Genomic DNA, 21,989 nt, shown 5'->3' with positions numbered 1-21,989 from the left:
GGGTGGTGATAAATAGCCCAGCATAGCAGTAGCTCCCCATGTCAAGCCCTGCTTGACCTCTGAATCAGAGGAGGCTGAGAGCTGTGGGGACATGCCAAAGTGGCACCAACAGGTGAGCCTGCAGTCAGCAACCACCAGAGCCAAGTTTACCATAACTTCCCCTCCTCCCAGAGGACAAGACAAATTTACCAGTACCTACCCCCAGAGAGAGAAACCAGGAAAGGAAGATGTTGGCGTTCTCCGTGGTTAAGAGCAGGCCATTTCTAACTCCACTCAGAAGCAAGTGCCATTTTGAAGTTCACCGTAATTGTGTAAGTTAGCGTAGCACTACCAAAGAGATACGGGTAACCAGAACTCTCCCTGCTCCACAACAACCCTGTCATGTGGTTCTGTTTTAGCTTGTTAACTGCAACTGTACCTGGAGTCCTTTCTCCACTGAAAATCAACACAGCAACACAATTCTCAAGGAGAATATGGATCATTGGATTGCTGCAACATGATTTAGCTACATTACATTTTCCTAATGGTAGATTTGACATATATGACCATCCCCACTCTATCTATGACAGGATTTTTTGGAGTGAAGTTGGAAAAGATGGGGAGAAAATGGCTAGACACCAGTCAAGGTACAGGCTAGTCAAGAGAACAAAGGTCTTAACTCTGTTAATTTTTATGACTGAATTGTACAAACCATCCAGTTTTTGCATTAACTTGTTTTGAGTTCTCAGAGAAATGTTGAGGACTTCTAGGGGTTTGTCTGAACTGCTTAAAAACCCTTTAAAAATTCACTGTCCTCCCACTCTGGGGGAATAAGGACACAGGACACATGACCCTATCTACACCAGATCCACACCTACTAGTTTTTAAATGGGTTTTTGCCTCCATTTTAATGCCCCGCCCTGAACAGTGAGGTTTTTTGCTTCTCCTCCTCCCTCAGCAGCACCACTGCCATCAGCCTGCAGTCACTTGCTAAGGTTAGCTGAGATGCCTAGATCACATACTGCGCACCTTGTTTGCCTCCCCAACGGGCATGCCAGCAGAGCCATTGCTGCCAAAGAGTAAGGAAAAACCTCACGTTTGGGTCAAGATCTGGCCCAGACAAGGTTTGAAAGTGGTGGCAGTAGCAACGGTGGTAGAAGCAGTAACAGCAGACCCAGGAAGCTCAACAAGGACAGTTGAGAAGCATAGACAATCTACCCTATGTTTCTGTGGAGAAAAGGGTCTGCAGGGTGGCTCCAGACAGGACGAGAGTCCATTTGAACCTTTGCCCCTAGACTAGCCCTAGTAGATCAGGGTTTCCCTAGCATTCTGTGAGAGAACATGAATGGAAAAAAACCCATAACTTTTTGACCTGCAGAAACACAATTTCTTCCAAGGCTTCTTCCAGGGCAGAAAGGTTGAGAGAGGCTGCATCATACCATAGGAAGCCTAATTATTATATGGCTGTCTTATTATTATTTATATCCCATTCTTTTCCCAAAACTGAGACTCAGGGCGGCTCACATTAAAAAATAGTACAATTAAAAGCATACAAAAATAGTACATTAAAATAGAATTAAATTCTTAGAATATTAAATAAATTATTACAATATAAAAATTCATATGGACTTAGGGCACTCCTAGACAGGAACATCCGAGGAAAAACACCTTTCTAGAGTTATTTTGCTGCCTGTTCCTCCTGAAATCTACGACAAAGTCTTCCCAGATCACAGGGATAGCCCACTCTTGTGGTATAGTGTCATGTTTTGATTTGCTGCACATTTCCAAAAAGCCAGCACTCTAAGGAAAGAATTCTCTCTCTCTCTCTCTCTCTCTCTCTATCTATCTATCTATCTATCTATATATATATACACATACATACACACACACACACAAAAGTCACCTTGTGGACTTAAATTCTTTTTTCACCTCACAGAAGATCATTAACATGGTTGATTTTCTCCTCTAAATCTAAACCTGCAAGTGTCACAGTTACATAATAAATGAGAGCCAATCTCAAAGGAACAGAGAGCATTAAGGATAAACGTGAATACTACAGATAGGAGGGAAAAAAATGCACTTTAAAAAAGCTAGAAACACACTTTGTGTGTTACTATGTTTGCAAGGATGTACCATGGTTCTAAAACTTTTATTTCTGAATGGATGGGGGATGAGAGAGATTTGCAACATGAAAGGACTAAGGCTAGATTTGAAAATTCATGCACCAGCTAAAATGGATTGTGGCAATTAATTTCAAGGGAGGCAGCTATAACTGACAGTAAAATTTCATACATACATGTCTACTCAGAAGCAACATGTTCAATCAGTTCAAAAGGAATTTAATCTTTGATTATATAGAAATGAAAGTCTAAGAAAGCACTCTCATTTTTAGAGTATTAAAATTGCCTTTGAAGCATAACATCTGTGAAAACACAAAAACTCAGTTTTACTAAGATGCTTTACACATATGAAAACAAATATAAATAAACCAACAGTAACCAGATACAAGAATTAAAATGTTAGTACGCAGAGAAGGGGAAAGCTTTGCTGGTCACCCATTACTACCCTTCCCTCCAAGCTGGATGACGGCTGCCTAGGCTGATATTCAGCCCAATAAAAAGGAGTGAAACATGAACTTGTGTGTTTTTACTAAATGCTGCAGGGTTTGGACAGCTCAAGAACACATGATCTACATTCCACAACCCTGAGAGAAGTCATTTATTACAGTGGTTAAGCACACACCCCATATCTAATGCACTGAGCAGTCTGTTTTCAAGTCGCTTGGGGACACACAAGTCTGCATTCGCCCAAGATATAATAGTTATGATTACACAGAAATCATCTCAAGCTATCCCTGTTGAGCAGCATCTTTTTCTTAAAAGAGTTCCAAGAACAGAAATTTTACTCCATCTCCAGAAAGTATTTTGCTATGATGGAGTTTGGAAGACACCAGGGAGGAATTTGAGCTTGCATCCAATCTTTACATGATGGTGTCCACACTACAGCAGGTATGAGTAAAGAAACTATATTCCTCTGCTTCTATTAACACAAAACAATGCCATTCCAAGGCAAGTGGTCTGCTTTCTTTTCTAACTAGCAACCTACTGAGATTACTGAAAAACACTTCTAATGGCTCTACATTTTTTTCTTGATACTTTGGAAAGGGAACCAATTAAAGACACAAAGAACAACAAACCATAAACTTTATCTAGCATTTATTTGTATACTACATGGGATTTTTACAGAAGTTAAAGCTACAAGTGGGAATCTCTTTACAGACTTGTGTCAGAAAAAAAAGAAAAAGAACAGTCGTGCAGCCTTTGCATAATTATACATTTAACAGGCTAGTATATAGTACAGCTAATAACCTTATCTTTACCATGAAGCCCCTGGCTTTAAACATATTCCCAATAATCCAATTATAGAAAAAATTTCCAAGCCACTTCTGCTTAGCAGAGCCTATCATTGTTACAACAAATATAAATTAGTCACAGCTTCCTTGTATGTATATTACTCAAACACCAAGAAACATTCCCATGCTCTCTCTGAATTTGTGCCAGATAAACCTTTGAAAAACATGTAAAAGGCAATCAATGAACAAGATTCAAAGATGGCCAATAGAAAACTCTCAGAAATCTGTCTACCACATGGCCTTCCACTAATTTTGAAAGAGTGATTGAGAAACATAAGTGTCAGGAGTTCAAGAGTAGCAAATACTACATTGTCCTGGTAGGTCTCCATCTGTTTGTCTATCAGCTGATAGAAACTGGTTCTGAATTCCCATTGGTTGCAGGTTCTTCCTTTTTAGCCTCTTCCAGTCCAGACACACTTGTCACAAGATGCTGAATATTCTAGGGAAGGAGTGGGAGAGAAAGGGAGAAAAAAGAGAAGGGGAAGGCAAAATTAAAGCTGTAATCTGGTTTTCCGTCATTACATGACAGTGGTCATACACAAGGAATATATACTAATGCTATTCTAAAATCTTAGTAGTTGGACACATGCTCTGTTCATGTTAGTCCCCAATGAATTGGTTGTTCCACTTTGAAATCCAAAACAGCCAACAGACCATGGGAAAATGTTCCTTTGGGCACCTGCTTGAAACCAATGGTTACAGCAAACCACTAGCCTTCATTCAGGGCCTACAGAATGAGTTGGGAGTGGGGTCAGGTTTGAGTTCTCAGGTGAAAAGAATTCGAATAGCAATTAAAGAGGCTCAAAATTCAAAGTACAGTCTTCTTAAGAAAGGAGAAGACAAGAAAGAAGAACAAAATAGGTGAAAAAATGTGTAGTAAATTCATATGTGAATGTATGTTTAATCAAAGCCATCAAATAAAGCTTTGAAGGAAACAAACAGTTAAGAATGTTTCCCTGTAGTAATTATAGATATAAGAATTAACAGGCTTCAGCCACCTGCAAACTCCTAACCACCCCTCTTGCATGTCTGCATTAATGCTCCAGGCCAGCTGTGCAACACTGTAGGGAGAAGGGTTTTTCCAATCTCTCCCCCAATATGTACATTGAGCAGATGGCTAATCCCTCCAAGTGCTGGTTACCTTTTCCTTTGCGGCCTGCATGCACACACAGAAATGCTGGCTAGTTTTAAAGGGTATCTTTATATACAGACCTCAGTGGGTGAACTATACCCTCAGTGAGCTTGTGAAAAGAATCCTTTCCCTTAACTTTCCCCTGCTCAATACCTGTGACGACAGCTCTTCTGGTGACTCTGAGGCAGGAGAGGCTGTTTGTCTGGAAAAGTCAGCTCTCCCTGACTGGACCACCTGGTTCAGAAGCCCTTCCTGAGCAGACTCTTCACTTGAATGCACGTTTATGGAGCCATCAGCAACACTTTTATTCAACTGGTTCTCAAGGACAGTAGAAGGGTCAGAAAGCAAGGGTGAAGGGGGACACTGCATGCCATCCCCAACAACATCCAAATCCTATCAAAACAAAACAAGGAAGCTGTTTGAGATCTGGTGGAAGAGGATGTGCTCAATGTCATCCTCCTAGACAGTTGACTCTAGCAACTGCCTAGCTTCTTCTGAAAGAGAACAAATTCAACATGTTTACACATATAGATTAATATCCTTTTCCTTAAAAACAAAACAAAACACAATCTGCTTTTAAGCAGTCACCAAAGTCTCATTTCCTCTGGAATGCTGAAGTGAAAGCAAGGCTCTCTGCAAATGAGTCTCCATTTGCAAAGAAAGAGAGACAAAATATTAATACAGCTGGACAGCAGAATTGCAGACTATCTATAGTACCTGGATCAAAAAGGATGCCTCAGGACAAAATTCAGACTAACCAATGTCTGTTTTTATGAGTACCGTGGCAGCCCACTCATCTTGAAACACACTGTACTATGCTGAGAGTCTTTTGTTATTTCAGAAAGCAGTGTAAAACTGGCAATTCAGAATAGGGGAAAAGAGCAAGCCACTGTTTTCCTTCTAAAAGGAGAGTCTACCTTCCTCAGTTGACAGATTCTACCTCACAAAAAGAATAACTCTGCTCCAAAAATGTAAATTCTACCATATCAATTCATTAATAATAATAATAATAATTTGTTTTATTTATATACCGCTATTCCAAAGATCATAGCGGTGAACAGCAAGTAAGCTAATTAGCAAGTAAGCTAATTTGCCCCCAACAGTCTGGGTACTCATTTTAGCGACCTCAGAAGGATGCAAGCCTGAGTCGAGCTTGGGCCCTTTTGCTGGTCTTGAACTCACAACCTTGTGGTTTCAAGTGAATGGCTGCAGTACAGGCATTTAACCACTGCGCCACCAGGGCTCCTGTGGAAGACTGTGGAGCTCTTCTGTGGAGACTTTTTTTTTGTAAAAGTGAAACAGCCAGATGATGATGTATCTGCTATGACTGCTGGTACTAAGCTGGCTGAGCCCTGCAGTTGGAATCCAATGTATGTAGTAAACTCAGAACACAGAAAGGATTAAGGCTCAGAATTCCTCTTGGAAAAGCTATTAAAGGCCTAAGGAAAAACTCTTATTCTTTATTACTTCATTACCCAGGGAAAACATCCCTATGCAACCACATGCTGATATCACCATCACAGTGCTCACTTTTCAGAAGGTTGTACCTGAGGGACTAAACTGCCCAGTGTTCATTATGTCCATTACAAAAGGGATGGAAACTGTGCTGCCTTCAAGGTCTTAGCTGCAAACACTGAAGCACTCCTGAATTTAGCACCCATGACAAAAGAAAAGAAAAAGAAAAAAACACCCTCAAACCAAAAAAGAGCATTGTCACCAGAAATCTCCAGAAATGGCAATTCTTGTCTTTAATTTTACTGAGTGGAATTTTCCTTGTACCCCTCACTCCCGAATTCTAGAAACAACACTGATCACTTGTAGCCTGGGGGTGGGAGAAGACTGTGAAATACAGTAACTGCATTTTGGCAGCAGCGGTAGCCCCCAGAATTTGTCCACGCCTGCAATAGACCTTAAAGAATGATCTGAGAGAGTTCTAAAACCTCCTGTCTGCAGCAAGGAATGCCATGAAAGAACAAAGATATGGAAAGGTGACCTGGACTCTTCTAACAGTCTCTCTAGAAGTCTTTATATTCAGCAACAATGTGGTATTCTCAACTGATTTCAGATTTGGCCCTGGAATGGAACTGCTTTTACATCATTAAGAATATTTTTGAGGGATACACATTTCAGTCAAATCAGATTGTGTTTTTTTGTTTGTTTTTGAGTGTTTTTAAAGGATTTCAAAATATACAGACTTAGCTTCCATGTAGGTCACCCTAGTAATCTAGGATTATAGCTCTGTGCAACCCTTATGGAATGTACAGGAAAAAAGCTGCTTGGAAAAAAAGGCTTCTAAATACAGATTTTAATGGTCTGATCTTTTCAAAAATGCTATCACAAGAGATCCAACCTATCTCCTGTGTTCTAGCCTTTTACATGCAAAAGCCTCTATGAGCCTAAACTGTTTCATAAAACAGCCACATTAAGAGCAGAGAACACAATTCAGATAATCTATTCATCGTTTGATATTAAAATGATAACTATTTGATCCAAATAGGTTTTGAAGACCCCTGTTGTTTCTAAGGGAAATCACCTGAAACTGAACTGAAACTGAGATGTCTGGTGCAGACACCTCTCAGAATCTAATCACTTCCAAATGAAGACACTGCTTCCTTTCAGTGGAATTATATTCACTTACAGCCTTTTGATTCCTTCTGTTACACAAGGTTGCGAGTTCAATACCAGCCAAGGGCTCAAACTTGACTCAGGCTTGCATCTTTCCAAGGTCGCTAAAATGAGTACCCAGCTGGTTGGAGGCAATTAGCTTACACACATTGAACACTGCTTAGGGAATGCTTCAGTGCACTGATAAGCAGTATAGAAATGTACTTGCTATCACTATTGCTAAGGGTTGCAACTTGATACTTTCAGTATTTTGGACAACTTATGGAAGTTGTAGTCCAACCAATGTTGAAGACATAAGATTGCCAATCCCTAATTTAGACTAAAACCAAGGGTGGTGTCTGCCTGTCTTGTTTTATGCATCTAAAGTATTGCAAACCTCTGTGATAGATTACTAATTCAGTAATGACATTGTAATTTTAAGCAACAGTTCCAGTAATGCTGTTCTGCACATTTCTGAATATTTGCTTATGATTCTACTAATATTCTACAGGTGCTGCTTTACAATACACTTACATCACTGAACTCCAGCGGTAAGCTCTCCGTGGGCCGGAGTTCAGCTGCACTCAAGTACAGATCCGTGGAAGCAGCTTCCAGCTCTTCAGGAACAGACAGTACCTGTTCAGGAACATACATCTGAGGTGGTAGCTGGAGATGGAGTGGGCAGCAGGGATCTTCAGAGAGGCTTACGGGCATTGGCTTGCTGCAGGGTGCTTCTTCTGATCCTTGACACATCTTAAAGAGAAGCTGATTGGTATCCTGGCAAATATCTGAAGACAGTCAAAGGAAACAGGCAAGAGGTGTTGTTGTTTTTTTAAAGCAAGGTTGGACCTCCCAGAATTCTATGAGGAAGTTGAATACTTTCAGGAAGTCAACAGGCTTGGACATTTGGAAGATAGAATCTTAAAATAATTACAAGTTACATTCTCTATGTTCTTTATTGCAGATAGGAGCACATGAGAAATAAAATCACAGGGGACAATTTTTAAATTATCTCAATTATGTTTTATTTTAAGTATTTATCTACTGCCCTATCAGGGACTCCAAGGAGATATTACAAGAGATTTTTCTTGGAAATTCTTCTATAAAGTAAAAGATTATACGAAGGTACAAATTTGAAATTCATGTACTAAGTTGGTATTAACATAAAGTATCAGTTAAAATTTACAACAGGAATAAAATCCCATGTGAATGGGGCTAGCTTTAACTTCAAAGTAAACCTGGGTTTATCAACTCCACTCAGGACTCTGCAGTTATTGCCTTCCTAGATTATTGGCATAGGAGGAAAAGCATATAGACATCTTCACCATGTCACTAATAGAGCATCATGCCCCTTTGCTCGTACATCTCCATCTATTGGAATAAAATATTTTTAATTTCAAATTGCCTTTAGAGGCAAATACATTTACCATGTCCTATAACATTTCTGTAATCTTACATAAAGCTCTTGGTTTACTCCTCTCTCTATGCACGGCCACTTAGAAATCAGCCTTCTGATTCAAGGATCCTTTTAAATAAACTGCTGTTAATATATTCAAATATCTCTTGGCCCATCTCAAAATCCTTCCCAATTCCTTTATCAACTGCTGAGAATGTGAACCTCCTTGGTTTAAAACATGTTTTCACTAACATGTTGTCTGTATCAACTTGAAAATTGTTCTGTTCTATCACTGGAGTAAAATGAAGTTGACGCTAGTCTTGGTGCTCTCATTTCTAAAAGATCGATGTTCAGCTTCACCTTCATCTCAAACAATTCTCCCTGAATAGTCTAGTCATGAAATTGAGCACTCCAATCTAACCAACTAGCACCAGTTACAACCATTATTTTCTCCTGAGGTACAAATTAATTCCCTTTTTCTAATGCCTTCCAGGTTATCCACTACCTCTAACTTTTCTTTACTTGTCTGGAAAAATAAAAATGTAATGCCATTTCCTTAGTATCTTCTTCTGATGAGGTCTTCAAAATATCTGTAATGCCTTGGCATAAAACTGAGCCCAGGATACCATTTCAATTGTCGGTGCTAGACATCAAGTCAGCTGCCCCCTTCTGCAGTATTTATGTCACTGCAACTTTTATTTTCTCCTTTCTTTCCTTTGAAAAATACATGTATTCTTTTTCCGTGTTTATTTCTGCACCTAAATGTGTCAATAATCTTCTGGCTTGAAGAATTTTTGAAATTTGTTAAAAATCCATGGTTCTGCAGACATTTCAATGTTGTCAAGAAATTTGCCTTGGCCTTGCTTTTGCTCCCAGCCTTCACTAAAATGTTGTCCAAATAAGGAAACAGATTGATTGTAATATTAACAGAAATAACACTTTTGTGAATATTTTGTTTAAATGTTTTCCAGATCTTTCTTGTTTTGAAGAGGTTTGTGGGTTCTTGTTCTGCATCTGGGAGCTATGTGAAAGAATCCGCTAATTTTCCTTCATTTTGGCAGAATAACTGCCTCTTTCTTATAATCATGTGATGAATTCCATGTATTAATTATAATGATTTATAGGCATTGCAGATGATTGACCCGTAAGAAATGGTTGCATCAGTGCTTGTATCTCATTATTCACCATATCTTTAACTAATGATCCCATACCTCCTGTGCCTTAGGCTGTTTTGTCAGCATATATTAAGGTAAGAGAGTACATAAACTGCTAATTAACTCCCATTTCATGGACTGGATTTAAAAAAAAAAAACCAGCTGGCAAGGCAGGAAAGTTAAAACTGAGTGAGAGGGGACAATGAATGGACTGAATGGATTTGGAATTCTGAATCTCCTGACCTGATCACTGGCACAAAGAAAATAACCAATTTCTTTGGATTTCTCCTTCAGCTTAAGAATAAGAGCATTCAGTACCACCTTGTATATAACCTGGCTAAGGAAAAACATTTGACTAATGCATACTATACAGAAAGTTTCTCTGAAGACGCCTAGCCACAGATGCTGGTGAAACATCAGGAATACTCTTCTAGAACATGGCCAAATAGCCCGAAACCCCCCCCCCCCAATTACAGAAAGTTGTTAGCGGACTCCACATCAGCTTGCTAAACAGTAAGCATTCTAAAGAAGCCCCGTACAGTGCGCCAGCGCCATACGCGGGCGCGCCCTATGCAGCCTTGAGCATCGCGCTCAAGCCGCGGGGCGCGCGCAGGGCGGAAGGGGCGGCGCGTCCCATTCAATTGAATGGGCCACGCCCGCCTGTTGTGCCCGCGCGCGCCGCGCCGCCGCACCAAGCCCTTGTTTCCAATGGGGCTCGAGACATGGCGGAATTCGCCTTACGCGGAGGGATCCGGAGACGGATCCCCGTGTAGCGAGGCGGACTGTATTTGTATGCATCCATACACAGGATTCAGAAGGGATCTAAGTTATTTGTCCTTGTTTCGATTGTGGTTTTTAATTTGGGGTTTGGTTGTTGCTTCCAACTGAATTGACTGTTCCAGTATGACATTTGGAAAGCAACAACCACAGGAAGCCTTTCTTTGGCTCCTGCTTGAACCAGCAGCTACAGCAAGCCACCAGCTGATTCAGGGCCAGAAAAAACAGAAACAAAAACTTTTCAACTGGTCGAGTACCAGAGTATACAGTGGCCCTGGTCCACTGGTTCTTTGATGTAGCCTGAGGGCAGGGACGTCTGACAAAAAAAAAATTGATGTAGCGCTGTGAAACGCGCATAATACAGGATATATAATACAATTATAATAATCACAAAATGCAGGATACTCAAGTCCCATTAAATTCAGTGGTGTAGCAAAATGTTGCCCCTTTGAAAATGGTGAACAATGCAAAGGTTTGCTTTTTAGAATTGTTAAAAAATACTTTCAGGCTTGGTTGGTTAAATCCATGGATCGGGGCTGACTGTAATACAAATAGCTTTAGAGGTTAAAAGGATACGAGTAAGCCGTGTCTTGTCATTGGGAGAGACTGGTTTGAACATCGGACATCATCCACAAAAGCCAAACATCTCTGGCTGGACGAGTAGTATGTGCCTGAAGAAGACAGATCAGAGGACAAGAAAATTTCCAAATCTGTTGGTGAAGTGGCTTTCTCATGCAGAATCTTCATAAAAAAAATCACCTACTCTGTGCCCACCCCCTCAAAATTACTCATCATTGCATACATTTCTGTTTCTATAAATCATAAAACAGGCTGAGCTTGTAAAATAGATTACACTGTCAGAAAATTTAAGCTAACACAAGGTGTGCTTAATCATGAACATTTATCTCAAGATATTAATTGAAACATTACTTTTGTTGTTTCTGAATATTGCTAGGGTCACAAAATATGTTGCTATCTGAAAATATTCAACATTTCAGATATAGGTTGTTTTACCTTCCTATGTCTTCTTAAAGAAAAATCTCCACAATTCTCTCTTTTCCAGTGAGCCAGCGATTACTGAATTATATTCTGGCTCAAATACCTGCTGGGCAGCACCTTCAGTGGCCAGCATTCTGCGTTCCTTCAGCTGACGGTGTAGAAGAGCCTCCCACACATAGCGCTGCCGGTATCGTCTCAAGTATTTCAGCCGCTTCAGGTTTTCACGCTCTTTAGTCAGAAGTCCCTTGGGCCTGTCAGGGGTGCTACCTGGAAGACACCAGGAAGCATCTCAAGGCAGACTCAAAGTACTACCTGTATTGTTGTAATCTCTGCAGGGCAAAAATAAGAATGCCTCTGTTTCCGCTTTTGATGGAATGATTTTAATAAAAAGCTCCGCACTTCCACCTTGCAGTAATTAACCCATAAGAAATGCTAAGAAAAATACAGATGAATACAAATGGAAGCCTGTCCTGATCAACAAGAACATGTTTCAAACTGGTGGTTGGAACCAAATAATGTAAAACGGTTGTGCGTTGGGTAGAAGCTGGCAGAGGAGTTGTGTGATTGGAATAGTGGTGGAAAAGGTTACTTTGCAGATCCCATGAGGCAATTATATTTAAACAAGGCAATCTGTCTTTTATAATCTATGGAACGGCACAACAGTTGTTCATACCCCTCCCTTATGCTTACACTAGGTTTCTCAGTTGTTATATTCTAAGAGTGTAACCCACCCTAATGAGAATAATGTACCTTTCTACCCTTAAGAACAGATGGTGCTTGATATTTTAAACTAATGTTTAGCAATTTCTAATTTAAAGATTACTGTAGTACTGTATCAGTAATTATTATCAGGCAAAAACTCAGACAAATGCATAGGAACAACATCTTCAAGCAGAAAAACATTATGGCTGTTGGTAAGTTGCTTTCAGATGACTGCCCTAATGAATTTAAAGATAAGCTTTAACAAACTGCTGTCTTGCAGCAGAGAGGTCCTTGTGCACAACTGTGGCCATTTACTATCGTTTTAGTTCCACCTTCGGCCTATGCAAATACCGGCGTTTCTTCTCTTTCAGGGGTGTTGAAGCCGTTGAACTGATCAATATACAGAGACTGCAACCGGATGAGTTTCTCTCTCATGATCAGTGTACTTCCTCAGCAGTGTACACACCAGCATGTCTACACAAACAGAATCCAACTGAGTAAGTAAGCAGTTGAATCATAACTTCTCTAATCATTAACACAGAAAAGCTAGTTAAAGTAGTCTCAGGAAGGAAAAGGAAGCTATTTAAGAGAAAAGCAATCTATCCAGACCTGACCTTCAAAAGGGAATACTTACTACAGTGTTTCTTTTGCATCTTTGCAGAGAAAAATGCAAGCTTGGCATGCTTCACCCAGAAATAACACAATGATTTTCTATAGGTCACTAAAAAGCCTAGCCTAACACTATTGGGAATTCTGCCAGGTCTGACAGTATAGGCAGGTGGAGCTGCAAGGGGCAATTTCATGAACTATAAAGGGTGAGACACACTTAAGAAAATGATCATCATTCAAGTGCTCTACATGGACCGCCCTTATATCATTCACAATTGTCAACTGTGTGTCAATCTTCCCAACTAGCTGGGCATCACCCAACTACCCCAATAACTTCACCGACTAAACAAAGCACAAGACTTTTGAAAACACTATAAGGCTTTTGGGGGGCTGTTGCATGCTGGAAAGACTGAGAATACAGGATCAAAATATTACTTTGCTACTACCAGCTTCTTGTAGATTGCTACATATTTAATTTTAGCTGTTTTATACTCTGGTGGTGAACTCATGGAAGCAGGATGGCTATGCATGGTGCATTAACACAATCTCACCCTTTTAATAACTTAGGTGTACAATGTTGATGGTTAAGCCAGCTTCCTACTATCCAACCACTGCATTTTAAGGTATTTTACACCAATGCCATCACTTTTTCACCTGAACATAGTTAACACTGCAATAAAGTTCAAGACTGGTACCTTCAGTTCAAGCATTTTTGGAAAGTGGGCTTCTTAATTTGTATTATTCTGCTAAGCCAGCACACTCAGCCAAGGGGTCACTTGATCAGACAACTCACTTGAGAGGGTCCTCCTGGTCACTGTCAATGCTGTCTGCTTCCCTGTCAGGATCCCCTCGCCATGTTTGATCCACAGTTAAGAGGCTCTTGCTCTCCCATCGCTCCAGCTGTCTTCATCTGGAAGCAGAGAAACCTATTATACTTGTTATCCAAAGAAAACTTTGTTCAGGCTCTAAATTCTGCTTCAGAAGATGTTGTATGACCTCAAGAATGAACTGGATAAGGAATAGTTTTCACTGGCTATCTAGAAGAAAAATATATAATGTATCTAAGCTCTATACTGCAAGCAGAAACAACCAGTTAGTTCTAAGCTGACAGAAGATTCCTCTTCACAGGAAATTCTTGCTAAACCTGCAGTATTCTTTTACACGCTGGTCTGACTGAGCAACACAAGAAAATTAAAAAGGCTACTTATACAATGATTATTTAAACACAGTGACAGTCTGCAACAATAGGAGACTCCAATTTTAATCTACATTATATACAAAACTGACTATCCACAATCTGCCTTGGAGCGATGCTTTTATACTCCAAGTAATGAGCATATATATTGCTGTGTTGGGTAGTGTACTACTGGAAACTACACAATCATCTGCCCTTTTCTCAGCATATCTATTTTGCCCATCATATCCGAGAGACTAAACTACTCCTTAATTTTTTTAAAAAAATGGTCCATGGCTATCAGCATAACATAATGGCAGTACAGAAACACATGAGTGCATTTTCATATGTTTTCGAGACTTACTTTATCCGTTTAGCAATGACTGATATTATTGGATATAGGGCACTTCTTGGTATGACATACTGAAGACATATATCTGGAAACTTACGTCAGGAGTTCTCTAGCAAAGTCTACTTGGGATCTGACACTTTTAGATGGGCAATCTAGTAACAGGCACTATAGAAACTTAACTACTGTCTTAGCAGACACAGAACACAACCTTGTTGGAACTACATGGCACAGGTGGCGATGACAGTGCCAGGAACAGCCAGCTGCAGCAAAATGGGCACAGGCACTCCAACATTGAAAGCTGTCTCTGTAGGAGACAAAGCTACTCTGTGGTCTCAGAAGTTGCTCAAGAGCCAGTAGGACAGCTGTGTCTAGTGACAGTTATTGCTTTTTCTACTACCACCTCCTCCACTCTGCTCCAAGTGCGTTCAATATGCCTGGGTAATGAACCATTACACTTTTTTTAGCTTTTATAGTACAGGTTAATTGTATTGTACTTTTTTAAAACTGTATGCATCCTTGGATTCCATGTTAAGAGAAAGGTAGGATATAAATTAAATTAATAAATAAAAAATTACACTGACTGACACACCAAGAAGATTTTTGCCTTATAGGTGCATAAAATACAGATGAAGCATTAGCATACAAGCTAGAGATGGCCATATGCCTCCTAAGTTTTTTAAATGTTGCTATGATTAGCCAGTTTTGAATCTATCAGGTCAATGCTATCTGTCAATACCCAAATGACTGATGCTCCAGAAGTCACATTTTAAAAATGACATTAATACCAAAAGCAAGCAGCCATCTGACAGTATTGTCCAATGCATTGTGAACATGAGAACATCTAACTAAAGCAGTGTTTCTCAAATAGTGGGGCGCGCCCAGGGGGGGCGACGAGGCTCCATAAAGGGGGGGCGCGGAGGTTCTTGCTGTTCAGGCTGCTGGCCAATGGCTGGACCAGCCTGCTCCTGCTGCAGGAGCCTGCCCCAGCTCCAGTCTTCCCATTGGCCAGCCAGCCTGAAAGAGGAGGAGCTTTCTCTTTCGAGCCTGCGCGCAGGCCAAGGCTTGAGAGCCTGGGAGAGGGATTTGCAAATTAAGGCAGATGCTTCCTCTTTTCCCCCGTTTCTCTTCTCTTTCTTCCTCTTATTCTTTTTTCCACCTTTCCTTTCCCTCTTTTATTTCTTCCCCGCTCTTCCTTCCCTTCCCCTCTCTTCCTTTCTTCCCGTTCCTCCTCCTCTTCTTTTTATCTTTTTTCCTATTCTTTTCTTTCTTCTCTTTCTATTTCTCCTTTCCCTTCTTTTTCTCCCTCCTCCTATGTGTTGTTGTTGTTATTGTTGTGTGCCCAACTCCCCCCTTGGCCAGGCCTGCATTTCCCAACAAGAGGAGGAAGGCAGGACTTGTGGGGGCCATGGGGGGGGCTGAGGGGGAGGCAAAAGGGAGCCAGGAGGGAGCCCATCACGCTGCCTCCACATTGGGGAAGTAACCCAGTTGGCTGGCAATGCTTAATCTTTTCTGACTCAAGGCTATGGAATTCTGGGAGCTGGGTATGTCAGAATTTCTGGCTTATGGCAACCCTGTGGGAAACCCTCCAGGAGATGCCTGTTCTGTTCAAATGCTAAGCGTGCTGTGAGTGGGACATGTCAGTTTGCCGCCCACACAGAGGTTCTGTTTCAAATGCTAAGCGTGCTTGTGAGTGGGACATGATACTATTTACAGTCGCGTGGGGCGCGCGAAATGTTTTCTTCTTCCTAGGAGGGGCATGACAGAAAATAATTGAGAAGCACTGAACTAAAGCAATATAAATCACTATCAAGTACAAAATCTACCATCTTCAGATGCCAGTTTCTTTCAAAACTTTTCATCTACAAGAGAAGTGAGGAACATGTAGCTCTCCAGATGCTGCTGGACTCAAGTTCCCATCAGTCCCAGCCTGCAAGGCCAACTATCAGGAATGAGAGTGGAGTCCAATTGCATCTGAAAGACTGTATATTCCCCAAGATCATATATTGCCCAAGTGCAAAATGAAAACTTTTCACTGGGCTATAACAAGATAACACAGACCCCAATCTTCATAATACCTAATGGCACGATTAACATGTGCCCAAGTTATTATTATTTAAAATTCAACATACCTAATATTCTGCTAGCCTCACTGCGGCTACTCTCAGCAGTTTGGGAACTCAACTCTGACTTAGCATAGGAGCTCAGCTGACAGAGGAGAGACTCTCGTACAGGACTAGGATTAGATTTCTTCATCTGAGCTTGTAGTGCCAGGGCATTTCTGCGAGCATGCTCAGCACAGAATGACACACTAAATATGGAGGAAAAACAGAAATCTGCATTTTAGGGACTCAGATTAACCAAGAAAAAAGCTATTCATTTTATTTTAGATGTAGAAATTAATTGTTGACAGCAACCTAAATTTTGGAAGAGAGCACATGAATTACTGTCAAACAGAAAACATGTTATATTCTACAATAATGAAGCACCAAAACAACAAACTATAATGGACCTACCTCTGGAAGGGGTTTTTGTGAACTCAGGGTATTGCTGTAAAAAAAAATAAAGCTTGTTTCTGAACAAGCCAACAAGATTTCAGAGTATACACACAACTCCTCTATGTGAAAACAAGATGCAGACCTTTCTGTTGAACATCTATGTCATTTTGCCTTGACGCTGCATCTGCAAGTTTTGTCTGAGACAGAAAAATCAGACTTAGATCCTGTTTAAACCTGCAGCCAGTTTTCTTCATTAATTGTTCTGAATTACCTTCCTTCTAATGTGAAGAAACATGGTTTCACTGCATAAAAAAATGGAGGCTTGAGACTGGCTGTATTTGCACAAAACACTAAGCAAGAATTTCTCAGAATCTTAGTTTCTCATTCATGAACACATTGCACATATATGCTTCCAAATTATCCCTGGCTGGTTCTTCCTGCAAATGGAATGTCTAGTTAACTAGGAATATACCAGCCCAGAAAAGCTTGGCATTGCATCCAAAGCTGGATGTAAGCTTGCCTTTCCTTTAAGATCCCTGGCTTCAGAAGCCAATTTCAAATTTACTTCCAAGTTTGCACATCATGGGACTGCAGTTGATTTAAAAATGGAAGCTGATTCATTGATGTTGTCCATCTAATCCATCAGCAAACAAAAGAGGACCACTAAGTGGCACATATGAGATAAGAATAATGACTAATTCACAGTTACAACAGCATTCTCCTAATAGCTGAAAAGAATTAAAAGTAAAGACACATTCCTCTTAAAGGAAAGGACCATCATCCTTCACCTATCCAGGATTGTTACAAGTTTCAGTCCAGTAATACCTGAAAGGCCATACATTCCCTATCTCTACTTTAGCTATATATGTCTGTGATGTCACTACAATTGGGTTAGAAACTATTAAAAAACCAGTACCATGGCAGCAAATATTACTTGCTCCTTTGCTATCATAATATCTACACAAAATAGACAGGTGATGTTTTACCAAATTATACATTGCATTCTTCATCAAAGTGCAGAAAAGAGGGTGCCAAAACAATTGGCGTGTTACTGTGAGTCATCAGTCTCAAATTGTTTCAATCTCCCTCAACTTAAAACTCCAATACTGTGCTATACTAGAGGTTAGTGTTATTTTGTCAACTGTTTATTCAATTAAGTGGAATTGCTTTGGGTTTATAGATCTAGGGGATATGACAGAGTATTGAGAATAATAAGGGCTACCCTTTCACTGACTGATTAAATCTGCCAGTTGTTTGCATACCTCCAAAGTGACCCAAAGCAGCTTTATTTTGGCCTGTCTGTTCAGGCCCTTAGATTGTTTTGGTTCACTTGTTAGGACCTATGTGAGAGACTAGACTTCAAAGTAGCTTGACTCTTCATCTCACAAACCATTACACTCTTCTGAACCAACTACACAGATTGGCTAATGCAGTGATTACTGTTTCCCCATTTGGTCGTATCCATCTGGTGGTGTTGAGTGCCCAAATGTTGACCCTGCTCCAGTTTTTGGCACATGAAGTCCAGCAGTCTTATCATGTCCTCATACTATTCCCAGGAGCTGAGAAAGGGCTTTTTTGGAGGGCAAGATGGTGGTGGATTATAGCTCCTCAAATCCTCTAGCCCTGGGAGATTTGATTTGTACTACAACGATTAACTTCTCTGAACTCCAGCTATTCAATATACACATAAAGTCCCAGGGAAGGTCATTCTGGGGCGTTGCTGTGGAAGGTCATTCCCTAAGGTATTAGGTGTCATCAATACACTGACAACATTCAATTCTTACTCCTTGTCAACTGACACCAAGGAAGAACTCAGTACCCTTGAACACTGCCTGAATTCAATAATGGATTGGACAAGGATGAACAAGCTGGAATTAAATCCTGACCAAGATGAAGATACTGTTGGTTAGCAGAATATCTTGCCCAGAAATTGGATCCAATCTGTTCTCAAAGTGGTTGCTGGCCCAACAGGACCAGTTCAGAATCAGGGAGCAGCCCTTAACACTGGGCTATTCCTGGAGTCCAAAGTGGCAGTGAGAAGCGTATTTACACAGTTCAGTTCTGTGCACTAGCTACAACCTTTCCAAATTTGGTCTGAGTTGGCAAAAGCTATCAGTGGCTTGTTTACATCACATGTAGATTGCTGCACTGCACTTTATAAGGGGCTCCCTTACAGCAGTGGTCCCCAAACTGTGCCCTTTAAGGGATTTTGGACTTCATCTCATAGAATCCCAGACTATCGGCCAATATTTGGGAACCACTGCCTTACAGACTTCAGATGTAGAGTGGAAAGATTTCATCTACTGGTGAAAAGAAAATCCAGATCAACTATTTATTGCTGTTGCAGAAATGTTCTTCTGGAACACAGGAAGGTGCCTCTACCTGTCAATCAGTCTTACTTGGTATGAGCTTCCAACTCCTGGAAAAAAATTTTTTTCTTGTTTCTTTCCACGTTCTTGGAGTCTGGAGCAAGGGGCCCCAACTGCTTTATTTACAGACTTTCATATCTCTATGGGTAGCTTTTCTTCAAAGTCTAAGACAGAATAAGTCTTTACCAGACTTATGTGAAGACACCAAGGAATGAAACTGAGATTATCTGCAACTTAAGCATATGTTCACCACTACATCCTTTTCTAAATTATGGCCTTGAGAAGGAGGCTGGAAGTAAAGCAACTGTGTTGTGTGCACCGAAGCTGACCTACTAATGCTAAGAGAACAATGGAAATTACAACAACAGGCTCCACAGCAGCTTACAAAAAAATGATTAAGTAACTATTCCAAGGACTACTTCTACCCACTTCTGGTACACACCACTGCTATGGGGCAACATGTAATTTCTCCAAAGCCCAGGTCTTATTAGGTTATAATATATATTCTGCTCATCTTTCATCCAATCTCATTCCCACAACCATTGGACTGGGTGGTCTATTGTCTGGGTACATATATCTTAAGGCTCTTTCCCCAGGACTATGAGCCTTGAGAAATCAGTGATAAAGGCTGGCATCGGGGCAGAGTGGGGGTGTGGTGTCCGCACAATTCATGCCCGACTCCACCGTATGCTGATATGACATTGCGTGCCTCACCACATGGTGGGTGGCATCATGGCGCTCCTCTGGCACTGCATCCAGAGGACAAAGGAGTGCTGAAAAGCTGTGGCACCGGTAGCTATGGTGCCCTTTCTGCAGCACAAAAAAGCCATATAGGGGCTGCAGAATGTAGTTGCTGTGGCCCCAATCCGGCACTGAAAGGGGCAGCTGCAGGCTGCCCTATAGTGGTGGTCTATTCAGCCCCTATATGTCTTTGAAAGATGTATACAAATTATTTTGGCTATGCTGGCAACAGTTCAACAAGTGTATTCAAGAATTTGATCTCAAATAGTTTTTTTAAAAACTGTATAAGGATTCTCAGATTATTCTGTTAAAAGGTTACCAATATTATGATTAGAATGAGACGATACTCACTCTGCATTGTCTACTCCAGATGGATTTGCAGTTAGGCATTATATACTAACATACAAATGACATAATTTTATACTCATGTTTAAATTCCCCACTCAATTTGATAAAACTGTGTGCAGAGCAAATCCAAGGTGAAAATTACTTCTGGGTCCTTTAATGAATTCCTCCAAGAAACCGTACCAATACTGTATACATTGTAACAATGTGTATCGTTTGTACTGGACTCACTTATAATGTGGTCACCATCTGGATGCTCGGAATGAGAGATACTGTATTAGAAGTTACACAATATCTACAGATAATATAACAAAGGGCACATACCCATCTTTCTTCTCAGGCTTGGGAGCTGCGTTTGGGCATCTCTTCCCATTCTTAGTGGAAATGTAGCTACACTGCTTGAAGGGCGCATTCCTGTCTTCAAGGATGTGCTTAATGCAGAACTCATGGCCTTCCAAGCGAGGCTGGGAGCACGGCCGATGGGCAAAGGCACACGACAATGCTTCTTGCTGCCTTGGCACAGGGGTAAGTCGCCCCCGACTCGAAGGCAAAACATGGATGCGAATTCTGTTCATGCCAATGTCTACAAAGGAGGATTTCATTAACGTATACAGTTCTACTGACACATATGGCAAATTTACAGAAGGAATACAAAATGAAAAATGAGTCGATTCCCTACTCCACTAAATTTAAATATGCAAAGATAAGGAAAAAGAACCAGTCTCCATTTTCACCGCCTGAATAAGAGACTCTATTATGATGCCTAGTAAGTTTGTGGCCATGGCCTACCTCAGTTTGAACCATTATTTTTATTATAGCTTTGATTTATACCCTGCTCTTCCTCCCTCATTCAAGCTAGCAAACCCAATAACATCCAAACAATGATACCTTTACTGGGCCAACCAAAATGCACAATTACATGTTGCAAGCTTTCAAAGTCACACTGGCTTCTTCATCAGGCAAACCGGAGAAAGAAACTGAAGATGTTAGCCATAGGCCTGCATTTTCTGTTCCTGGACTTAGTTCAGATGGTAGGGAGGGCTATCTGCAAGCTGGCACCTCCCACTTTTGACCATGTGGGCACTGGTAGATGTTCAAAGTCAAGGAAATGTAATGTCCATTTGCAATTCAAAGAAGACATTTCCTTGGAGTCCAGCATGTCTTCTTCCTTTGTCAAGCCATAGGCTCCTGTGCTAGCAGTTATCATCCCCAAATTTTGATCTCAAGCCTGTGCTGCCTCTATCCATTCTCCCCGCTGTCCCTTGACCCCTTTGCACTGAAGTCCCATGATCCACCACTTTTGGCGGGAGCGGCAAGAACAAGAGGAAGCCTCAAAGGGGATTATGCTCCTCTTCCACTTTCTTCACGCCATAAGGCCAGGCTTGTTAACTGCCTCCTTCCTTTGCTGTTGTGAGTGTAACTAATGCGCAGGTTTGGAGGAGGAGGATCTCCCTTGAGTCGCAAAGGAAACAGTTCATTCCAAAACACACTTAAGATATAATCCAGTTTGAGACTGGTTTAACTGTGCTGGCTCAGTGCTAGGCAATCCTGGGAAGTGAGGAGCTCTCTCTGGCAGAGAAGGCTGAACATCTCACAAACACTACAGCTCCCAGATTTGCCTATCACTGAGTAAGGGCAGTTAAAGCAAACTCAGGCTGCATTATTTCTGCAGTGTGTTTTGGACCTCTGTTATTTTAACACATATACAGAGCCAGAGTGGCCTGAGCGTTAAACTCTTAACTCTGGAGA

General features: G+C 40.9%; 1 protein-coding gene and 2 non-coding genes across 3 annotated transcripts in view; all 3 read right to left on the bottom strand.

Annotated features, from left to right (window-relative positions):
• Window positions 1-3,177: 3,177 nt before the first annotated feature.
• The window catches only part of KANSL2 (KAT8 regulatory NSL complex subunit 2), a 22,324-nt gene continuing 3,512 nt past the window's right edge, over window positions 3,178-21,989 (bottom strand). The window contains 14 exon segments of the mRNA XM_042450220.1: window positions 3,178-3,830; window positions 4,677-4,916; window positions 7,662-7,915; window position 8,837; window positions 11,031-11,110; window positions 11,113-11,125; window positions 11,557-11,704; window positions 12,471-12,527; window positions 12,529-12,598; window positions 12,601-12,629; window positions 13,558-13,649; window positions 13,652-13,674; window positions 16,420-16,598; window positions 20,565-20,823. Coding sequence (XP_042306154.1) covers window positions 3,732-3,830; window positions 4,677-4,916; window positions 7,662-7,915; window position 8,837; window positions 11,031-11,110; window positions 11,113-11,125; window positions 11,557-11,704; window positions 12,471-12,527; window positions 12,529-12,598; window positions 12,601-12,629; window positions 13,558-13,649; window positions 13,652-13,674; window positions 16,420-16,598; window positions 20,565-20,815 — 1,536 coding nt within the window. The 5' untranslated portion in view covers window positions 20,816-20,823 and the 3' untranslated portion in view covers window positions 3,178-3,731.
• Window positions 3,987-4,121, bottom strand: LOC121924568. Its single transcript, XR_006102672.1, has one exon. It is a non-coding gene; the product is annotated as a small nucleolar RNA SNORA2/SNORA34 family (small nucleolar RNA).
• Window positions 10,547-10,673, bottom strand: LOC121924569. Its single transcript, XR_006102673.1, has one exon. It is a non-coding gene; the product is annotated as a small nucleolar RNA SNORA2/SNORA34 family (small nucleolar RNA).

This window comes from Sceloporus undulatus, chromosome 2 (assembly GCF_019175285.1).
Source record: "Sceloporus undulatus isolate JIND9_A2432 ecotype Alabama chromosome 2, SceUnd_v1.1, whole genome shotgun sequence".
In the NCBI taxonomy this organism is placed as follows: Eukaryota; Metazoa; Chordata; class Lepidosauria; order Squamata; family Phrynosomatidae; genus Sceloporus; species Sceloporus undulatus.
The sequence above is the reverse complement of the archived record's forward strand: the minus strand, read 5'-3'. Positions and strand labels throughout refer to the sequence as shown.